The sequence below is a fragment of the Scardinius erythrophthalmus genome (assembly GCF_964197995.2).
Source record: "Scardinius erythrophthalmus genome assembly, chromosome: 10".
Taxonomy (NCBI): domain Eukaryota; kingdom Metazoa; phylum Chordata; class Actinopteri; order Cypriniformes; family Leuciscidae; genus Scardinius; species Scardinius erythrophthalmus.
Window position 1 is genome coordinate 36,499,070 of NC_138230.1, and position 23,632 is coordinate 36,522,701.

The following is a 23,632-nucleotide window of genomic DNA, read 5'->3' on the forward strand; positions in this document are numbered from 1 at the left end:
ATTTGACTGCTTGTGTTTGAAGATTTGGTTTGTGGCTCCGCCCACCTAATGACGTATCGGCGTTTATTTGAAGAGTTTACCTCGCGATTGGCTGAATCACGCATCCATTTGAAATACTCAAAGCTGAACCAGGAACTACAAAGAGGATTCTTCTCGTCTTTTAAGTGGTAAGTCTGTGTCCTCATACATAATGCTCTCGTTTTACACTGCTAAGAAATTTGCCTTGCGTTAGATATCTGTTATAGACCAGGGAAACCAATAAGCATAATTTTTAACGATCTTTCGCGCTTTATATTTTCCTAAAGAATCCAAACATTCGCGTTTGCTTTAGCGCCCGCCCCCTCACAGTTTGTGATTGGTCAAACCTCTCTGTTTCGGTGTTGTGATTGGATATTTCCTCAGACTGTCGTAGCTTCAGGTCAGAGTGCAGGAGCTACATGATACGCAGGATGAAAACTGGAAACTGTATTCTGATGCAATTTCCTTACGTGGCATTCAGATGAGTCCTGAGTCCACTACATGACTCTCTCTAAATAGATGCTTTGTTCTAATACTGATTGGTTGCATTGCATTTGTGCCAATATGCCTATGTATGCCACATTGCCATTTGCATCACTGAATTTAACTAACATTCCCTGTAATACTATTCTATTTAAATTGTATATGAGACGAATTCAGTTCAGGTTATGATTCAGCTCTTAGCTGCACTCACGGTAACCTTTTGTATTGAGCACTTACTAAAATGCGTAGCTAATGCTGTCTTTATTTAATTCATTTTTTTAAAAGAAATGCCCTAGGTGCTTATTTTAATCTTAAATCTCTTTCAAACCAAAACCTTTGTAGTTTAGCTTTTGAAAAAGCATAGGCTACTGGTCTCAATTTGAGTCTTCAAAGCGCTTGTACACGTAGCCCTTGGCTATCCCTCTATTTGTGGATCGACCACAGCTCACCCAACTTTCTATGTTGTCTGCAATTTGGAGAAAGTTATCTTTGGGGATTTGCAAGCTTTATGTCATACATTTTTATAAATGTTCTGTAAGCATGTCATTAATAGGGTTGCGTGTCTGTTGGCTGGACTGTCTTGTGAGGTTTGTATCAATCAAAGTCTGAATTGTTCAAATTGCACACCGTGTGACCCTACAACTTCCTGATCGCTGCATTGAATCATCCCCGTTTTTCAAAGCCTACGGCTATATAGGCAGAAATAAGAATTTTCTAGAAGATTGGTATGTTTGCCACTTAACAGCCCATGTCAACTTCCTTTAGTGGTCACATTCATTACATAGGAAGTGTTTGGTCATTGTAGGATTGTAGGTCATGCCCCTGGGCTTGACTCAAACCATGTTGTGTAAACACAGTAATGGTCCTCTTCCTCTGGCATCTTTAGAAAAGTAATCCATTCCTGTTTCTCCCGCTTTGTTGTTGCATGTGGAGCCATTTTAATTACATCAACTTAAAGTAAAGATTAAAGACATCAAACGTAGGATTCTGAGTCGACCCTTGAACTCTTTTTACAGGTTTCAGCTCACACGGTCATGCCTCAAGAGAGGATGAAAACAGCCTGATAATTCTCTTCTTTCATGCACCTCTGCACTTCCTCCAGCTCTTCTCTGTTTTCCATGCTAATCAGTCTGTGCTCTTAGCACAGAGCCTGCACACCTTTCCTCAGGAGATCTCCGGCTTATGAGCCAAAATGGATCAGGTCGAAGGTCTACGGCTCGATTTCTCTGGGAGAGGATAGGTCAGGGAGGTTTAAACATCATCAGAAACAAAGATTTGCCCTTTGGCTCATGCACCCTTTTTTCCAAGTCTTTAACAGAAGAAGCTGTATTGATTGCAAATAGTATTGTGAGAGGCGTAGAATTTTGATAAAGCGCTCCCTGACCACCTCACAATAAAAACAACTTATGAGACTGCAAGTATGGCAAATGCTTTAATGCACTTAACCCATTGCCAATTTCAGAAATCCTTTGCCTTCCGAACTAACAATTATAACATGATGCATCACAAGATAAGGTGCCTTTTTTTTTCTCCTCCGTTTTTTTCACTTCAGTTGCTATGGAAATCAGTCTGAGATCTCTATCGGTAAAGTCAGAGTAGTGTAAAATGAGATGGATTGTATGCTCCTTTAATATAAATGGACAATCTTTACAGTGTTAAACTCACTTTAACACTAAATTGAATTATCCGACACATTCAAATACTAGTACATAATGATTTTGGTCTTACTTTAACATTTTTGTAAATCAGCCAATGACATGACACTTTTTATCAACATTTTTTATCCAGATCTTTGCATTTATTTAAAAATACATTAATTAAATTCATACAGGCAGTAATTTAAATGTACCTCTTATAATTTATGACGTTTTTTTAATATGTATATATATATATATGCTTTAAACTAGATTTTAAACATATTTAATTGACCCAAAGTTTTTATGATTTAGCCTATTATCTATATGTAACACAAATCATTTTCTACCCACAACTGATTAATTCAACATACCAGAGGAATTCAGAGCAATTTAACTCTAGTAAGGGTGACTTGCAGGCATGGAAAGACTTTCAAATAGACTATGTCTCGGATCGACCTTCGCATGATTGAATTCCTTGAAGTCCCTTGCCACCTCTGGGGATGTGCCTCACATCAAATTCCTCTTTCTAACTTCAAGATGCTTTCCGTCTTACACAATCACCCGTGACTTTTGCAGCAATTTAGGATGTGATTCTGAACTCTGAAAGTGTAAGTGCAAGGCTGTGGTTCACAACTGGTGGGTCACAACCTGAAAAAAAAGGAGAACAGCAGGGGGAAAATCTGCTGAATGTCAAAGGTTTACAGGCATGTTCTCATCCTCAAATCTGTGAGAAAAAATATTTCAAAATCATTTACAAAATTGTCAGTTTAGCATAATATGTCATTATGAAAAATTGTGAATATTTTAGTGCAACAATAGTGTTGCATTGCCGTTTAATGAAAAATTTCACTCTTATAGAAGACCTAGGCTATTCTTCTATAAGAGTGAGATTTTGCATTGAACAAACACCTTTTTTTCTGTATAGGACGTTAAAGGGTTAGGCCTATGTCAGACGCTTCGTATGTATAACCTTTTAGGGCTTCCCATTATGGGATCATTTTATGAATTCAGTTTTAATTAAGTTGTGATTAAGCAGTTAAACAGCTTGTAAACACAAATTTTACTTGTAAATCATAAAAGTACTATGCAATCATTTAAGACATTTCTCCTTATATATAACCTTTTTGCCATTAGGGTTTTTTTTAAATTTGAGTCAAGAACCTTAGTGTTCTATATTGAACCTTTTTTCTTCTTCTTGAAGCAAAACCATTTTAGAACAACTGTCCTTGCTGATTTATTGCTGAGCAATGTTTATCCATTCATTCATATCCATGTAAAGCAAAAGTATTGTCCTTTGGAATTTTGAGTCATAAGTAAACCATAGCAAATCTTTACTTGAGGACTGCAGTAGCATTTTATATTGGATTTCTGAAAGCAAACAGACAGCTCTTACTCTTCACTGCTTTTACTTATTCTTTCCTCATACTTGGTGTATTTTTCATGCTGTTTCTCTCTCAGGTGAATGAAGGATGGGGAAAAAGGATGCAAGTTCTGTCAAGCAGCCGGTCGACCAGTACCGTAAACAGATCGGTGAGAACCTCTGTTCTTTGTATAGTCTTTATTTTTTAATATGGATGTTAGTATAACCTTCATCAAATATTCATCCAGTGTTTTATTAAAGAGTGTCTGAAATGCTTTTTCTCCTTCATTTCAGCCACTGTGATTATATTGCTTGTGAATTTTACGCATGAACACACTTGATGGTCAGAATGTTCAGCTGGGAACAAGACAGTTTGACTAAGAAAACCCCAAAATAAACAACCTCATAGCTTAGGCTATACTGCACAGTCTTCATATTTAGCTACTAAAGTATACGTCTCTGAACCTCCATTTGCTCTGACTTATGCTTAATCTTAGCATTAGTTTTAGGAGGAAACAATATGACCTATCAATCATGGTAGTACCAGTTAGCATGTCAGTTGTGATGGTGGAAAGAACATGGGGTTTGTTTAATAACATAGACAGTCGGTATATGGATGCTAGGGGCTGTATGTGTCGAAACAGTGCTGTAAACACTTAGCAAAGCTGTATAAATGTCATTTCCACAAAAGCAAATCCAATTTAGCTGCTAAAATAACACAGTTTAAGGCACTGTGAGTTTACACATTGGTTGTGCATGTAAACACACTCACTGATGGAGCAACATCATTGGGTAAATGAAATGGTAGTTTATTCTGATTAAAAATCATGCGCTATTAAACACTGAGGGAGTTTTTGTTGTGCGTTTCGCTACATTTGGTCTTTTCACAGAGAACGTTTAGCCTCTTTTACCCTAAATACTATCTTCCTAGTTTTTGAAAACTATGATTTTTTTTTTTTTCAGTTTAAACAATATTACAAATATTTTATATACAGTAATATATCAAAATACACTGCCGTTCAAAAGTTTGGGGTCTGTAAGATAAATGAATACTTTTACTTAGCAAGGACGCATTAACTTGATCAAAATGTAGAAATCTTTGTTGCAAAATATTTCTTTTTCAAATAAATGCTGTTCTTGTGAACTTTCTATTCATCAAAGAATCCTAATTAAATATATATCATAGTTTCTACAAAGATATTAAGCAGCACAACTGTTTTCAACATTGATAATAAGTAAGAAATGTTTCTTTAGCACCAAATCAGCATATTAGAATGATTTCTGAAGGATCATGTGACACTGAATACTTTTGAAAATTCAGCTTTGCCATCACAGGAATAATTACATTTTAAAATATTTATTGACTGTATTTTCAATGCGGCCAACTTGAAGCCATTGCGAAATCTGTGTGGGGAAATCTTTCGCCTTCACGTGAAATTACAGATCGTGTGGATTCCTATTGAAATGATTTCACCCCTTAAAATTTCGCCAAACAACCGTGAATGTGACCTGACCTTTCGGCTTTCACTCGGAGTAGCTTTTAGTCCAGTTGTATCCTCCATTGTATATCTGGAAGTTCTTAATTTTCATTGTAGGGTTGAGATATGGAGACTTAGTTTTGTAATAGCGCTGAAAAGATGTCTTTTTTTCATTGGCACATCACTGATGTAATTTGCAACCCAGTGCACGCAACATCATCTCCCCGCTGAAAGAACCTGTCTCATACGCATGATTTTATGCGAGTTCATATCGCACCCTTTAGTAGCACTATTAAGCTTGCGTTTCTCCGTCACCTAGCCTTATTGTCCCTGTGCTGCATGACTGTGCTGGCAACATAACAAGCTGAACTCCTGCGATTCTCAGACATATCCCATTTTGTTTTCTTTCTTTTGCATCTCATCAATTCAAAGTCGTAACAGCAGGTTGTGGACAATCGAGCCCCCCCCCACACACACACACACACACCCCACACTCTTCCTCCCACTTTTTCCATCAGTTTGCTTTGAAAAGAAGTCTATATCAGCCTATTTCATGGAATCGCTGTTTAACAAAAAAAAAAAAAGCTCAAAATAGCGCAAAGCAACACAAAGGGAGAATACACATCGTAATTTGAGATTGTAATGGGAAGGTAATTTCTATCTTGACAGGTCTTGCTTTCTTTCTTCTTCTTTTTTAAAGGAAGAAATCTTTTGTGATGTCAAGTACCTCGTAGGGCTGCTGTAGACACAGTGACTTTAAATACTGTTATTAAGCTGCATAATGGACTCCAGAGAGCTGTCAACCACCAAAAGGGTTCCTCAGGTCTGTGTGGTCATCCCCCTCTTCAAGAGTCAAGATCATTCACACAGTCCTCTCTGCCTTTGTCCAACAATTATTCGCATGACCAAACACTCAGACTCATCCCTGCCTATTAACTCTCTCTGTTTGTGCACGTTTTAGTGTGAATAGCTGATCTGTATATGGTCTTGATATCTCTGATGTGATGTGAAGGCTGAATGGATCTTGCATGTTACAGATCTTCTCAGTTTTCTGTGTGTTCTGACACTGGCCATCACGATCATGTCACTGTGCTTTTAGCTGCTGTTCAACACTTGCCACATTCTGTGTGCAAAGAATACACTCGCTCCCAGTGTGAAAACTGTGGAAAAATGCGTCTCTGTGTTCTATAGAATGAGTTGTTTTATTTTCAAAGACAAAGTTCTTTATTTTTGAACTCTGTGTTCTCCCAGTACATGTGCAATCTGTCAGTGCTGGATTCAAGTTTGGCACATGATGGCCTGTTCACACAAAATCCAAAGTGTTTGGCATGAAAATATACAGCATTTATCTTTTGTTTTTGTAAAAAAAATTCATTATACACATCAAAGGAGACATGTCTCTCCAATGTTCAGGATTAGTAGTTATTCAATATGGGGTTTTCGATGACAGATTCTTAAACTTTTGCATGTGGTTGCCTGTAAAATTTAATATTTAGTTAAATCTGACAGTGTGACAGTTTGACAGTGTGATATTTTGTGAAATAATAAGCCTTCATGAAACATGATCACAACAAATTTCAGTATAAATCTGCTCATAATTTCACTCCTATTTTGTGCCCATTAATTAAATGCAGCCAAAAGAGCCAAAACTTTATGACTAGTCACAGGTGAAGTGAATATTGTTGATTGTCTCCTAACAAGGCCACATATTAAGGTCTGGTTAGATTAGATGGTAAACAAACAATCATTTATCGTAGTCAATGTGTTGGATGCAGAAGAAATGAGCAGGAATAAAGATCTTAGTGACTTTGACAAGTAGTGGAGCGGCTAAGTGCTTATGTTTGGCAGAATCGTTCAGTTTATGATACAAGCGTGAAAATTGGCATGAGCAGTCTCCATGGGTCACTTGACAAGAAAATTGTCCGAGCCACTTGAAATTTCAAGATGGCGGCCATTTTTCAAGATGGCCGACACCTTAGTGGAGCAGTTAAGTGATATAGTGGTTTATTTGGTGATACAAGCATGAAAATTGGCATGAGCAGTCTCTGTGGGTCACTTGACAATAAGCCACCTACAGCTACTTGAAATTTCAAGATGGCGGCCATTTTTCAAGATGTCTAAGATTTTCTAAGGTGTCGGCCATCTTGAAAAATGAAAAATCTTGAAATTTCAAGTGGCTCGGACAATTTTCTTGTCAAGTGACCCATGGAGACTGCTAATGCCAATTTTCATGCTTGTATCATAAACTGAACGATTATATCACTTAGCCGCTCCACTAAAGGGCCAAATTGTTATGGCAAGGCGACTGGGTCAGAGTGTCTCTGAAATGACAAGGCATGTGGGTTTCTCCTGATCAGCAGTGGTGAGAATTTACCAACAGTGGCCCGAAGAGGGATGAACCACAAACCGACGACAGGTTGTTGGACACCCAAGGCTCATCGATGCACGAGGGCAACGAAGGCTATCCCGTTTGGTCCGAGCCAAAAGAAGGTCTACTGTGGCACAAGTCACACCTTATTTTAATGATAGTTATGGGAGGAATGTGTCACAACACACAGTGCATCGCACTCTACCGTGCGGGGCTGCTTGGTCGCAGACAATCAGAATGCCAATGATGACCCCTGTCCACCGGCGAAATCACCTATGATGAGCACGTGAGGATCAGAACTGGACCTTGGAGCTATGGAAGAAGGTCACCTGGTCCCATGAGTCCCGTTTTCTTTTACATCATGTGGATGTGTGCGCCGTTTATCTAGGGAAGTGATGGCACCAGGATGCACTGCGGGACGATGACAAGCCTGCGGAGGGAGTGTGATGTTCTGGGCAATGTTCTGCTGGGAAACTCTGGGTCCGGCCATTCATGTGGACGTAATTTTGACACATGTCTTCTACCTAAACATTGTTGCAGACCAGGTACACCTCTTCATTACAATGGTGTTCCCTGGTGGAAGTGGCCTCTTTCAGCAGGATATTGCACCCTGCCACACGGCACACATTCTTCAGGAATGGGGAACATGATGAAGAGTTCAAGGTGTTGCCCTGGGCACCAAATTCCCCAGATCTCAATCCAATTGAGCATCTGTGGGATGTGCTGGACCAGCAAGTTCGATCCACGGCGACTCCACCTCATAACCAACAGGCCTTGAAGGATCTGCTGCTAATGTCTTGGTGTCAGATACCACAGGACACCTTCAGGGCTCTTGTAGAGTCCATGCCTCAGTGGGTCAGAGCTGTTTTGGCAGCAACAGCATGTAAGGCAGGTGGTCCTAATGTTTTGGCTCATCTGTGTATTCTTCATGTGTAATATGAAGGGCGAATTTCATAGAGATGCAGAGTTTTGTTGGCACACAAAATATGCCAAAAATTCTGATTTGTTTGATCAGACAATTCCTTTATCAAGTTATTTATCTGTTTGTTGGCCAAATTGGGCAGTGGGTTTATCAGAGCTTTCTTGCAATCTTATAACAGGAATAATTGCTGAATGCTTTTCTCCACTCTCCAAAGAGCTTGTTTTCTCCCATATTGAAATGCGATTTGTGAATTTGCTATATCACGTTAGAAAAGCACCAGACTGATGGAAGGGGAATCTGTTTGTGGTTGAGGAGTCATGGCTTCTGAAATGAAATCGGCTGCAGCAGTTTTGAAAGGCACCCTTGGCCCCGTGGGTTGATTCTTGTCACGTCCTTGTCAACATCTGACAGCACAGTGTGTACGGAGGGGTCATACCGCTCAAGTCCAAAGGAAACAGTGGCACATTATATTAGAGAGCCTCCACTCCGCTTTTGGAAAACAAGTAGGGGGAGGTTTCGCTCTGCAGCGACGCAATTGAATGGTGATTAATGAGTGAAGGTGCGTTCAAAGCCCGCCTCTGTATCGCGGGCCAATTTGAGCTCAACAGCGGTGAGACGGCAGAGCCAAGGAGGCCAGCGAGTCGTCATAATCATCGAGTCCTCACGCAGAGAGAAACGCCTCATTGAACTCGATGGCGTGTGATTCAGCGTACTGGCAGGACCACAAAGTCTCGCTATATAAACAATTTATTTCAAACTCTGATATGATTACAATTAACTATTCATTTGGAACAGATGTCTGAGGCTGTTTGTTGTGGGTATTTACACCACAACAGGAAGTTTCAAGAAAAATAAGACACACACCTAATCTGTCCCAGTTGGCTTGGAACAAAACGAGTTTTGCTTTCCACGCCGTGTAAAATCTCCTCAGGTGCAAGCGTAAAATACTGTAGACTCAGAAAGAGGTTGAGAAAGACAGTCATATGTTGTAGGAGTGTTTTGAAGCTGACATAATTCCTTTTTTGCTGTACATGCTGAGGCAGGTTGAAATTGAAAATGCTTTTTTTTTTTTTTAACCCATAAGCTTGGATTCACACTTCTCTAAGCTCCGCCCCCTGGCTACTATTGCTACAGAATACCGCATAGGAATTAATATTAATGAACATTTATTTTTATTTTGTTAATTGGTTATACTTTTTTTTAATATTGGGTCTACCATTAAATGGCACCATTTAGTGGATCTCAAAAGTAAAAATACCCAACAACCGTATTCACAAGTAAAGTAACCTCTTTAATATACCGTTCAATGTGCTAAACTTACTATTCTCAAACAAATTTATTTTCAGTGAGAAATGTGCATCTTAACAAATAGACATTATTCAAAACAAAGATTGTAGATTGATGAATATTTATTTGTCATAAAGCAGAAATAAAGGAATAAAACAAAATTCTGCATTAAAAAAATCATATTGATCATTTAAAGCCAATATTGGTGGATCTCTTTTATTATTATTAATTTACTTTGGAGCTTCTTTTGACATGTTTTCAAGTGATATCACCTGTTCAATTTCATCAAAAATGATCCAAACATAAGATCTTCCATAGACGTATATTACAAAGGAAAGCTTGCCTGATAATTTGCAGCAACAGTTGCTAAGATAGGATTGGTCAGTAAAGTTTTTTTTAATGCTGGACTTTTGCACGAATGATTGGCATTAATGCCCTGCAGTCCCGTCCCATGGAGACCAAACTGAGAACTATTCCAGAAGTCTCTGCAAACAAAAACAGTGTTCATTATTTAACAGTTCAGTGTGTGAACCAAGCTTCATATCCCATCATTCAGCTCTGGAACAAAATAGCAGGATGTTTACCTCTGATAATGGCCTCTTGCAGGCCCGCGTCGCATACAGAAGGTGCACCATAAGGCAGGAGAGACCTGCGAATGTCCCTGGGGAGGGGTCAGTGTCTAGCTTCGGCATATGAGAGTGTCCAGCCCTGCAATCTGCAGTCTTAAGATGGATAAGGACACTCTCTCTTTCCCCCTCTCCATGTAAATAAGTCTTAATGAGGCAGGAGTTGCACTTGAAACGGCCCCTGTGTGTCAACAGCTCTCACGGAGACCTTGAGTCTGACCCGGGTCTGCCGCAGCCTGCAGGACGGGCCCCTCCTTTTCCCACCAAGCTGTTGCCTTCCCATTTTTTGCTTCTTTTCCTTCGTCTGTTTGTTTCTAATTAGAGACACGACGCTCCTCGCACACCTTGCACACATACGCTCCAGGTGGCCGCTTTGCCTGGCGGGTTCGTTGCAGTGAGATTGCCTGATGATAACTGCCACTGTATTAACACAATGGAGTACGACCACTGTTTAATGCATACTATGCTCTGTATACTGCATACTGCTTTTTTAAAAATAGGGTGGGAAACAGTATTTATTTACAGGTAAATGACAAATAAGAGTGTTCATGATAAAGAAAAGGAATCATCTTTCAAAGCACACAAGTTCTTAAAAATGTTCATGTTGGTTCCATAACTGGTTACATGACATTTTTGTTAAATTACATTTAAACTTATGTAATAATAATTAATAAAAAGTTTTACTTTCACAACAAATACATCTTAATCTTTATAATTAAGTGTATTCTAGTGTTTTTTTTTTTTTTTTTTTTTACAAATATAATAAATTATTAATTAATTAATTATTATTATTAAGTTTTTAATATCAATATTATAAATAGTTTCTGCATGTTGGTTACACCATATGACCTTGATTTGGCAGACTTTTGTTCAAATATTAATAAGCAATGAAGCAGATTTGTTACAATTATTTATTCTTTTTTATGAATTAATCATTCTAAGAAATTATGCCAAACTAGGTTTTCTTTTGAATTTCAGGTTTTCATTTAATCCTTTTAATTAATTATCTTTCCATTACAATAGCAGACTTGTTTTTACTTATTATTTCTGAAATTAAAAACATGCTCATAATATAATGCTCATAATATGTCATTGTATGTGTGAAAGGCATTTTTATTGTATTTTGGAAGAAATTAATAATTGATAGGACAAATTTTTTTATAAATATAGTGTCATGTCATTGACCCTTATACCACAGTAAACACAACATTCTTGTCACATTACCTCTTTATATTGCATATAATGAAGAAACGGTTACCATTGGGGGAAAAAATAACATTTTGGGCAATTTTTAATCCAATTTTTATTTTTTATGTCTTAACTCTTGCCATGTCTGATCCAGTAATAAGTCTACCATTAATGTGGAGTAAAACAAGTTTACGATAGTCCGTCTTTGTATTTTAAGATAAATCAAGTCTAAAGCAGCCCTGCATAAATTAAATGCTAATTTGTCTTATATAAGGTGGTACAGAAGGTTAACAGCCTCATATTAAGGCATGTTAATCAGGGGTAAAACAGGCAAATACATTAAGGCCAACTAAGAATGTTTCAGCAAAATCCATTAGTTTAATGATTCATAATAGAACATTGATGAAGACGATTGCAAATGCATTATATTTGTTTTATTAAAACTTTGTTTAGCTGTTAAATGAAAAAAGCTTTCAGCCTAACTCAAAATGCAAATGTAACTCCAATTGTCACATGGTAGAAATGACCCGTGCGCCTCATTTTCTCTCTCAGGAAAACAGGATTACAAGAAAAACAAGCCGGCGCTGCGAGCCACTCAACTGAAGGCAGAGGCGAAGAGGAGTGCTCTGGGAATCAGGGTGAGATGGCTGTCTTTCATTCTCATTACCTCCCCCTGTATCCCAACTGATCCCTCTCTCCCCCATCTGCCAAACCACACACACACAAGCATTATTCATCACACCTCTCCAACCTGAGAGCAACTCAAGCAGTCTCCATATTGATGAGGCAGAGAAGAGTCGTTTGACTCTCAGAGGACTTGCTCTCTTTCTCCCTTTCCATCTCCATTGCTTTCTCTCTGTTTTTCTTTTTCCCTCAGCTGTCACTCCAGAATAATAATCCAGAGTTTGAGGAAAAAGCCATCTTTTTTATTCACCATCTTTGAGTGATTTCCATTTATTAGAGGCACTGGTTTGGTAAAGCACACGTAACTGTCACGGTTGCGCATACTGCTCCTCCTGGATGTTTGCGATTTGGACATGATACCTAAAATACTACCTGACTGTTATTTGCGATTTCATAAAAAAGGTTAAAAAAGGTTAAAACTAGCCTTAAAGGTGAAACTTGTCTAAAGACCAGAACCTCAAACGCTATGTTCACTGTCAGTCCAAATTTGATTATTTGTGATTTGTGAAAATGATTGACTTCACATGTGATTTTTTTTTTTTTCCATTCACACTTGCTAAATCTGATTGGATTTCAATTGGATCTGCACAAAAATCGTATTTGGACTGACAGTCTGAATGTAGCCAAGAGCCCTATTCGGACGGGGTTAACTTTACAAGGGTTGATGGAGTAATGTAATTTTACCACAGGACGTCTGTAATATTAATGGCCAATTCGCACAGGATAAGATATCTCAGTAAAACTAGCAGAAGTGGGAGGGGTAACTCGATTTGCACATTGTCACCCTCCTGTCATGTTGTCATGTGTGTTGCTTCCTGATATCACGTGCGCAAACAATCTATATTTATAGGCCATTACACCCAAAAACAAAAATTCTGTTATCACTTACTCACCCTTATGTCGTTCCAAACCTGTATTCATGAAACTGTTTTTTTTTTTTGGAACATAAAAGATATTTTGAAAAATGAGAAGTGTCTTTTTTTTTTTTTTCTCAATAGTCACCAAGACTGGTTACCAACATTCTTCAAAATATCTTCTCCTGAGTTTCACAGAATAAATTAATTCATCCAGGTTTGTAACGACATGAGAGTCAGAAAATGATTACAGAATTTAATTTTTTGGCTGAACTATCGGTTTCAGAACATCTTAGCAACCATATAGTGAGACTGAGTTTTGCATGAGCAAAGGCCACTCATGAGTACATGTAAAAAAAAAATATATATATATATAATTTTTCGATTTCTTTTTTCTTTTTCATTTTGCGCAAAAATGTATTTTAAATTGATTAATGCCTTTTTTTTATTGTAGATTTTATCGTTAACAGAATTAATTAAAACTACTGCTTTAGAATTGTCTGTTCATATTCTCTCTTCATCCCTGTTAAGTTTGGCAGGGTGCTTATTTTTGTTTGGTTTTTGGCATGAGAATTTGTGGTGCAATATGTTTTATCAGTTCTCTCAGAATCCAGAGCTCCATATTGGGCATTGCAGCCAAAACAGCTAGTTGCGAAGACCGCTCACTGACAACAATGATCTGAAACTAATTCATAATTCATAAGCTGCAATATTTTCACAGTGGACTAAACATTGTAGAAACACTGGGGCACGTCTGCACATAGCTGAATACAACTTAAAACGTGGCATTTGCTAGCATTGGGTTTAGTTTGGTATGAAGAAATCAAATGTGAAGGCTGAAGATTAACTGGTCTTAGCAACTCAATTGTTATTGTAAAAAAGCCAAGCCCTCATTACAATTCTTCTAAGTCTCATTAGTCTTTCATCCAATTACTGAGGCTTAAGGCCTTGTCCACACTAATACGTTTTCATTTGAAAACGCATATTTTCCTCTCCGTTCTGACCTTCCATCCACACTGAGATAGTGTTTTTGTCAGCGAAGACAGCTTTTTGAAAAAGCTCTCCTAAGTGGATGAATTTGAAAACAGCGTTTTTGCATTGTAGCGTGGACCGTGAAGGTATTTTAAAATTATGTTTTGTTTTGTCATGTGATGCATGGTTATACCGGTATTGTTGTGTCTGCTATTTACTTTCATAGTGTTGCTAAAGAGAAATGTTCCTTTGTAGAACCTTCATATTGCATTCCTGCATAGATGACAGAAAAATATGCTGACAATTACGTTTTAGACAATTTTGAGTCCAACCTGGAAGCAACAGTGAGTGGTGGGATATTTTGCTCATAAAACAATCGTGCCAGAAGAATAGCGCGAGAACTTTATTATGTCTGCTCTCTCTGTATCATCTCGTGAACCTTTGTTATGTTTTACGGATGTGCAGTAAGGGGATTTTAAGCATTTTCTGACGTTTTCAACTTTTGGAAACGTGGATGGGGGAGTCACTCCATTTTCAAATGTATCCTCCATATTAATGTAGACAGCCTGAGGAAATGATGAATTCCATGTGCATGTTTTAAAACAAAAACATCTTGTCCATAATGAATCTAAATCTTAATTTGGGACCTACTAAATGTCTTTCCACAGGTATGTGTGAAGCCTATGAGCTCAGTGGTTAAAACATTTGTTTACTGCTGAAAGCAACGTCCCCTCGTTCTGCCAGAAATGTAGTTTATTGCATACAGATTTGGTCATTGGCTTGGCACGTTTCTGAGGAACGTGGACGCTGATTTGTTTGTTCTGGTTCGAAATGTGACTAATGGACCCCTGAGCTCCACACTTGAGTTTTGTTCTGGCTCTGTGGAATGCCTCCTTGGCTTTGCTTTTTTTTTTTTTTTCTGAGGAGTTGACTCATACTTTTACCACTTGTTTTTCCACAGGCCATTTTCTCTGGCTGTGCATGCTTGGCAGGTGGCTTTCCATCTATGACCATCCCTCACTCGACCCGCCGAAACGCACACACATTCTTCTTTTTCATCTTCCGTCGTTCTTTAGCGTTGGTCCCGTTTGTGAGTGCTGTATGAGGCTCTGGAGAGCAGGTTGAGGCTGAGGTTTGGGCTGTCTTGGGGTCCATGTTGGCAGCACGCTCAATCTGCTGTTCTCCACGCGGTGGCCATTTGGTTTGCTGGGATGCTGCCTGCCAGCTTGGGGAGGCAGCGGGCGCTCGACCACCTGCTGTGGGCACTGCTTGGCTCCCTGGTGCCTGGCTGAGCGGATGGCATCACCTGGCACAGAGTAGAAGTGCTGGCGGCCTCAGCTGTGTGGGGCGTCTGGCCTGATATAATCAGTGCCAGCTCACTAGCCCTGGAGCTGAATATCGTGAGCCCGCTGGCCAACTTGAACTGTTTCACTCTTCACTACATTCCATTGCATGCATAAATAAGTCAGTGATTTTTAGCTAAGATTCTGAAATATCCAAAAGTGCCACAGTAAGTAGTACCATGCTTTTTAGGCATGTTGGTGATAACCAACACCAGGCCTATGAATTGAGTATAATTTTAGTGTAACAATACTTGGAATAATCTAGAATTCAAATTCACTTCAATGTCAAATTCAAAGTCAATCAAATGTCCTTGTGAACTGGAATCAAGAAAATAGTCAATCTAAATTTGGGATGCACAGATTGTGTCATGGCTGATAAGCGACTAGATTCCGATATACTATTTTGTTAAGGTGATACTTCTGGCACAAGAGACAAACACCAGCCTCCTAAATTAGGTATAATGGAACAATTCTTAGAATCTAAATTCTAATTTAAATTAGGGGTACATGGTTATTACAATTCTGGTCAATACCGTTAAGCCGTTACTTATTTTTGTGTTTTAACTGATAAGCAAGAAAATTGCAGATATTGAAATTCTATACTATTTTGTCCAAATAAAACAGTAAATTAATAAAAACTGTAACACTAAAAATTAAAAATTACTTTAAAAAAATAACTAAAACTATAAACACTAAATAAATACTTAATAAAAAATTTGTTAAAATATTTTTTTTGTTTTTAAAGATTAACTTTCAGTGAGCGTTAAATGGCAAAGGTAATCTAAAAGTAATAATAGAGGAAATGAGTGCGCAATTTAATATGCAATATCAACTTTTAAAAAAAGCTCTATTATCAGCCAATATTTGAAATGGCACTAATAATGTTGTGCATCCCTAAACTAAATTTACATTTCTTTGTGTACTGCAAGGACATGCAGTACATATGTTTAATATAAAACACTCTTTTGTAAAACAGCACAGGGACGTTTCCAAGTATGTGGCCACAGATCTGTTTGCAAACTGTGTTTATGAGTCCCATTCACACCTCCGTATTTCATCCGGTCTGTCAACACTCGTATGAGTGAAACTCTCATTTTTATGCCTCGCACACACTCTTCCTCTCTCACAAACACACCGCAGCACACCAGCCAGCGGTCGGAAGTGGGTGAGGTATTACAGCACACCTGGGTCGGGCTGAGATAACTACACAACCACTTAAAACGGGGGAGTAAATCCCACTTCAGCTGTTTCTGTTGGACGCTGATGCTGGTGTGCCGTAACGCTCCTGGCCGTAAGGGCCAATGTTATGAACACAGGGCTATATGAGATAATACCACAGAATTCTTTGAAACTAGAAGACCGTGAGAATTCATACAAGGACACATGAGGAAATGTGAGTGTGTGTGTGTGTGTGTGTGTGTGTAAAATACAGTGGCCTGTCGCCAGATGAATGGGAACTCACTCCCGCCATGCCACAGCTGCTGTTGAGAGCCACATGATGCTGTTGGGAATATTCCAGCGTTTTCCATCAGAATGTGGGAGACTGAAGCGTAGGCCGCTGAATTATTAGCTTCTTCAAGACAACAAGGTCTCCTCTCTTCACTCACATACCCTCATCTGACAATTTCATTTTCACACAGCCTCCTCTGGACTTACTGAATGTCTATGTCTTTTTCTCATAAAAGAGTATGAGACCACATCTGTATTCATGGCTTTTTACTTGCCTTTTCAAGAAAGGATTTTTGGGGCAATGATATGATTCTCCTTTTTTCGTGTCTTACACATTAAAAATAAAGTAAAATTGCAACAGGGTTGTTTACGGAAGAGGATTAGGGCCAAGCAATAATAAAAAAGTAAAACCATCTCGATATTAAAGTCGTTATAATGCGAAATTAAACTCGTTAAATTTGAGGAAAAAAAGTCAAAATACAATCTTGAGAATAAACTCATTACATTTCGAGAATAAAGTTGTTGTGTTTCGAGAAAAAACTCGCTAAATTTCGAGAAAAAAGTCGAAATATAATCTTGAGAATAAACTCATTACATTTAGAGAATAAAGTCGTTGTGTTTCGAGAAAAAACTTGTTAAATTTCGAGAGAAAAAACTCGAAATACAATCTTGAGATTAATAACCTCATTAAATTTCGAGACTAAAGTCGTTGTGTCTCGAGAAAAAAACTCGTTAAATTTCGAGAGATTGTATTTCGACTTTTTTTTCTTGAAATTTAACGAGTTTAATTTCGCATTATAACGACTTTAATCTCGAGATGGTTTTATTTTTTTATTATTGCTTAGCCCTAATCCTCTTCCGTAGTTGTTTAACTAAACTTAAACTATGAAAAATCTTTTTAGTAATAGTAATAAAATCGTAATAATTGTAAAAAAAAAAAAAACTTAAGCGAAGATTACAAATGTTGTCTTGGCAAATAACTGAAATAAAATAAGTTGAAATTGAAAAGAAAATAGAAAAGCTGATGCAAAATATTAATAAATAAAGGCAAGATTAGTCTCATGGAGTAACTAAGAAAACTTTATGATCTTCATATTTCAAAAATCTGTGATGGATAAAGTTTGTACACTTAACATGTATGGAAAATATGTAAAAAAAAATGTAGTTGTGTTTTTTGTTTTTCAAAAATGTTCAATTTCTAATTTTCATCATCTTGGACAGTCTTATTAGTCATTGACCTTCTTGTAAACAGGACACATTTAACTACTTTGTCCTTTTTTTGTTACTTAAGCCTGTATTTAAAAATTGGAAAACATTTGCCACACAAGAGACAAACGCAAAACAATTCCCTTTGGATGCGATGACACTTAGGCTCCGACACAAAGCGGTTAAATAAAGAACGTGAATCAGCATAGGCCTCTGGTAATGTATGAAACTGAAGTGCATGAAATTTAAAAGTTTTCCAATTAAGAGAGGCTTAAGCTGTTTGGAGTCTGGCTGGAACAAGATAAATGCAGCGGGCAGCGAGTGCTAATGAGGACATACACACTGATGACTGCTGCCGCAGCTTGTACACAGATAGTCATGGCTGTCGTGGAGGCTTTTAATAGCCCCTTACAATTTATCTGCTAGAATTATTATTAGCCTCCTGTTTGCTGGGTGACTTATCTCGTCCTGCTCGGGGTGGATTTGCTTGCTGCTCGGTGTTTGATGTGTGTGTGAGTTTGTGCGTGCATGTGTTTATGTGTGAATGAACACAGGAGGGGGAATAGATGGATGTGTGTGATATTATTTCACTTTCTCTCTCTTTCTGTACTGCTTTCTTTCTTTTCCTCTGTGCTCCTGTCTTTGAAGAACATACTTTGAGATGACTACAAGAGGATACATGATGCCATGGATTACTGATCAAACAACAATAGCAGGCCATAGGCAAAATTATTTGCATTCATCACATTCCTTTAGCTTATTAATGCATGGAGGTCTTGTTTAAAATAACAGATTGTGCATCCTATCACTCCCGTTTTATCATGTTGCGCTCCTGTTTACATACCCTCTTTTCAGAATTTGTTAGACCTTCACCATCTTTAAAAAAATATACATTATTTATGTATTGATTTAAAATCTGCATAACTGATATTTAAGCTTATCCCACAAAGCATTACACAAAAGTTTCTATCCCCTTTGATCATAATATCATGTGTTGCCTCCTTGAGCATTTTATATCTGTTGTATAGATAGATATGTGTGTGTGTAAAGTGCCCCTATTATGCTATCATAAAGGTTCCTAATGTTTTCTAGAGGTCTCCTACAATAAATGTACATAAAACACTTTAAAGTTATCATAATTTACACTGCACATCACCTCATTTCTCAATTTAGAGTGATCTGTTATCAGAGGTAACTGTCTTAGTTATGCATTTCAGAAATGTACTTATACAAATCACAGTTAGCTAAAAATGCATTTATTTAAACAATGTACTAGTTTAAGGCATAGACAATGAGCTCATTGAAGTAATGAATACTTAAAAATAACCTTCTTGCAGATTCTACAGGGGGTGTATAAACTTATGAGCAGACCTTTGCCATAAAGTTCTCACAGCTTTTAATATATCCTTGCAATTTTCTCTAATTGCAATTCATGTCTATAAAAACATCAACTTCTAGTACACTGAGCCAAAAGTAAGTCTCACGAGCGCACAAGTTTTGATTAGAAAGTTTGATAACGAGTTATCAAGATAAAGAACAATTGCTTGGTTAAATACTTGAGTGCTCCTAATGAAACAGGTTGATGAGGATTGTAATTTAACACAAAAGGTAATAAATGACTTATTTAAATCTAATTCATGCTTGAATACCACTCCTTCAGCCATCATCAATTTAGCTTGGGCATTAAGCTCCCAACAACTCTTAATTAGAACAAAGACATTTCTGGGAGATTAACTTTCTCTGAGCCTGCTGGGTCTACCAAACCCTATTTGTGTCACAGCGAGAGTAAAGATAAAGAGCTCCAAATATACTGATACTAATGCTGAACATTTGTGGTGTGAATTACATATCTGTGTTTAGTTATGATCAGTCTTGAGTCTGATCATGCTATGAAAAGGAGAGCGTTTCATTCTTTCTTGAACTTCTAGGGAATGGCATTGCAATTAATAAAGCAGAATTAACTAAATATGTATTTTAATAATGCAGCATGAACATTCCAAGAACATTCTTTTTTTCTATGTAGGATTCCTAATGAGTAGATTAAGGTTAATGCAAGATTATATATTCATGCAGGTTCTTCATAACAGTTGGTTTCTGGGTTTTATAAAGCATTGATTTTATGCGAATAAAAGGTTTTTAGTTGAACTTTAAAGTGTTCTTCTATGGCATCAGACTGTAAAACCTCTTTTTGTTTTAGATCTGACTTGAAACACATTTCAGAACACATTGAAGTCATTTTAATGTCTCCACACTTAAGTCATGGTTTAAAACAATCACAGTGTTTAACATTTAGGGGCTTTCGCACCGGTGGAACTTTTTAATAGTTTCAATAACTATTGGCGAACGTACTCTCTTTTTGGCTTGTTCACATCTTTTTAGGGGACTAAATTAGCTCCTACGTCAGAGTAGTCAAATCCAGCACAATTGGAACTAACTAATTGGCGCTTAAATGTTGTCATTGTCAACTGGCTTACATCACTTCAGAGTTCCTACTGGCGGTGCGAATGCAACCAGGAAACTGGCCAGAGGGGAACATTTAGTTCTCGGGGGACCGTCCTAATGGCTAGTTCCTGTAACTGTGTTCCTATAACTATCCGGTGCGAAAGCCCCTTTTATGGATTAATTTGATGCTAGCGCTCTGCGTTAATTCTTACTCTTATTTAGAAACGTCTGAATCCGAAAGAGTAAACCGTTTTTCATTTTCTCTGATTGCAGGACGTCATATTGGTCATTGTGGCTGTTCTGGTCTTCCTGCTAGGCATCTATGCATTCTTCTACCTCAACCTGAGCACTGAGCTGGATCTGGATGTGGACATGGACTGAAGGACTTTTCTCAGATATGCCATCTCAGAGGATTCTGGGTGGCTGGATACATGAGCCATTCATGAAGTGCCATAGTATTACACATTTCCTTTCAGCGTCCTCTTCTATGCCTTTTAAACCAGCATAAACTGCGTGAAAGGAGCAAAGATGAGTCTTAAAGTGTGCAGAAGCATCACAGATTTTTTTTCCCCCAGTGTTTATCCTTGATAATTTTTTCGATTATTAATAAAGCTCCACATGCCCCACAGCTTTGAGATTAGAAGAACCAACTTGTTTTCTCTTTGGATCTTTTAGTTGTAAAGGAATAGTTCATCTATATATCACATTTCTGTAATCTTTAACTCGTCTCATGTCTTTTATAAATGCATTCGGCTTTCTGCATGAAACACAGAAGGAGTAATTTATGGCAGAATTTCCAGGCTGTTGTTTTTTATACAATCAAAGGCAAGATTTTCACTGAATAGCAACTTAAATTTCAGTGAGTTTTACACAAAGTTATGGCTTCAGAAGACTTGGAATATACTTTTATGATACTTATGCATGGTGCTTTGTGGAGTTTAACAACTCTGGGCTCTATGATTGTATAAATTCTAAACTTCTTCTTTTGTGTTCCACAAAAGAAAGTCATCCAGGTTGGGAATGACATGAGGGTGAGTAAAAGATGACAGAATCTTCATTTTTGGGTGAACTATCCCTTTAAACCTCTGGTGTTCTTCGTGTGGCAGTCAAAAATGACAAGACAAAAAAATTCCCAATGAAATGAATTTTTTTTAGTTTGATAATGTTTTATTTATTGTTGTGTATTTTTAGGGGATTTTATGGTACTAAATTAATTTTGCATAGTAGTTATTATCCGTTTATTCACTTTTTGAGCATAGACCTAAAACATTAAATGCTTTGGTGCACAGACTTAAGTTTGGTTTCTTTTTAAAGAAGACACTAGGCAGATTATTGCTAAGTTATAGAAGTTTAAATGTTCTTGTTATGAAAAATGCTATTTTAATATTTTATATGAAATATATAGTTTTAAAGAGAAAATCAAAGCCATAAATCTAAACTAGTTGTATTCCAAATCTGAGGACGATATCTCAAAAAATGAGCTTTCAGTAAAATTTTGTTTGGGCGCAGTACCAAACGTTTCCACTAGATGAAAGTAATTTCCAATGCTGAGTTTTTTTCAGGACCATTTAACCTTTTCGAATCATGTCCATGATTTATTGATTTATTTTCACAAAGCAAGTGTCAAAACCGTTACCGGGTTTTGTACCATTCCAAAGAAGTAAAAAAATTCCAAAAATCCAAACCGTTAATCTTTTTTTTTTCGGTCAAAAATGAACGAAGAGCACCAGAGGGTTGAACGTTTATCACACTATTGTTTAATAGCACAGATGTATTCATTTTTTTTATTAGGTTGGGTTTACCTGCTCGTGCAAATTAATTGCGTAATGTCTTACTCTTCTCCTATCCTGTGGAGAATTTGTTTAATATTTTAGGGTTTCCCCCCCTAAAACCAGGTAGACGAAAAGAGATGTTACATTCCATACCACAAACACCTTCTTACAAATCTAGACATCTCAATGCTGGAGATCAGAGACAATCTGTGATCTTGTTTGTGTGTAATGCTTGCATTCTCTGTCTCATCGCACAGCTCGTTAGCATATCAAACGTCACAAACTTTGGTTATTGAAAGCCGAAAGAGCATCAGTGAAGACGCCAAACATTACCATGTAGACCTTGATGTGCTCTCTGCTTTTGTATGCATGTGTGCGTGACCTCTAGAGACACGTATAGTACAGAACTTGAAGCATTATCAATCAGCGAGGTGCTGTTACTTTTAGCTAGTGTGCGTCTTTTGATGTATCTCAGAAGATGAAACGCATGGCCCTGCATTGGTCTCTGACATCCAGTGCTTCCTTTACACACTGCTGGGCCTGTGTGTGTGCGTTCGTGGGAGAAAAGAGAGAGTCGTAGTGTGGAAAATGAAAGGCTGAAGCTGATGACATTCAAAGTTCATTTACATTCTCTTTGTATAGCGCATTGGATCTCGTACAAACGCACAGCTACGACTTATTTCGTTCCAGGCCAAGAGAGTTGTTTTATCTTTCCCTGCATGAGGTGTATGTCTCTAACTCAGGACAACTGCTTTTCTGCTCAACCGTTATTTTCCTGGGATGTCTGACTGTTATCATTAATTCAAGGATTGATACCCTATTGAACAAAACATTTTTGTAGTCTGTCTTTGATTTAGACTCGAGAGCTTTCCAAATTCTTTCATAGTGAGATTGAACTAAACCAAAACAAAGAGTCTCATGTTCCTTGTTGACTGTTTTGCTTGTTTTTCTTCTCTTGTTTCTATCATACTTGAGATAAAATAATAAACATTTGTCAAACCACATTGATACTGATAAAAGCTTAGTGTGTTTTTTTTTTATCGTATAACAACATTGAGCTTATAAATAGTATCTGTTTCAGTGCCTTGTGGCGTTCGACTTGTTAATGCCAAACAAACACACACTAAGGGGCTGTTTACACGACAGCGTTTTCAACTAAAAACGGAAAACTTTTTATGCGTTTTGGCCGTTCGTTTACACGACAACGGCGTTTTATGTGCCTGAAAACGCAAACTTTTGAAAACAGATTTCAAAGTGCACATTTTTGAACGGTTTCCGTGTAAACAACAAAAACGCGAATCTGTGAAAACGATGACGTCGTGCATATTACGTGTTCAATCTTTAGTGTTGCATCGCCATCTAATGGCCTGGCAGCAGAATACAGCGTTTTTAGTCGTTTTCAAAGATCCGTGTGAACGGGGATCGTTTTGACAAAGGTTTTGCCTTTACACGGAAAACTCAAAGGAAAGCTTCTCCATTTTAAGCATATCGTTGTCGTGTAAAAGTACCCTACAAACCTGAAACACATTGCCCTGTACACATA

The 23,632-nt window shown here is 37.6% G+C and overlaps 1 protein-coding gene across 1 annotated transcript; it reads left to right on the forward strand.

Annotated features, from left to right (window-relative positions):
* The first annotated feature begins 95 nt into the window (after positions 1-95).
* On the forward strand, positions 96-23,101 carry triqk (triple QxxK/R motif containing). The gene is made up of 4 exons (XM_081376187.1): positions 96-167; positions 3,597-3,668; positions 11,920-12,005; positions 20,591-23,101. The coding sequence occupies exons 2-4, from the start codon at positions 3,608-3,610 to the stop codon at positions 20,696-20,698; spliced, it is 255 nt and encodes an 84-aa protein (XP_081232313.1). The 5' UTR covers positions 96-167; positions 3,597-3,607; the 3' UTR covers positions 20,699-23,101.
* Positions 23,102-23,632: the final 531 nt, after the last annotated feature.

Excerpts from the sequence above, each read along its gene's own strand:
- triqk (XM_081376187.1), top strand. The coding sequence starts at position 3,608 with ATGGGGAAAAAGGATGCAAGTTCTGTCAAGCAGCCGGTCGACCAGTAC. Across the intron at positions 3,669-11,919 it reads CCAGTACCGTAAACAGATCG|GAAAACAGGATTACAAGAAA; the intron begins GTGAGAACCTCT and ends TTTCTCTCTCAG. Across the intron at positions 12,006-20,590 it reads GGAGTGCTCTGGGAATCAGG|GACGTCATATTGGTCATTGT; the intron begins GTGAGATGGCTG and ends CTCTGATTGCAG.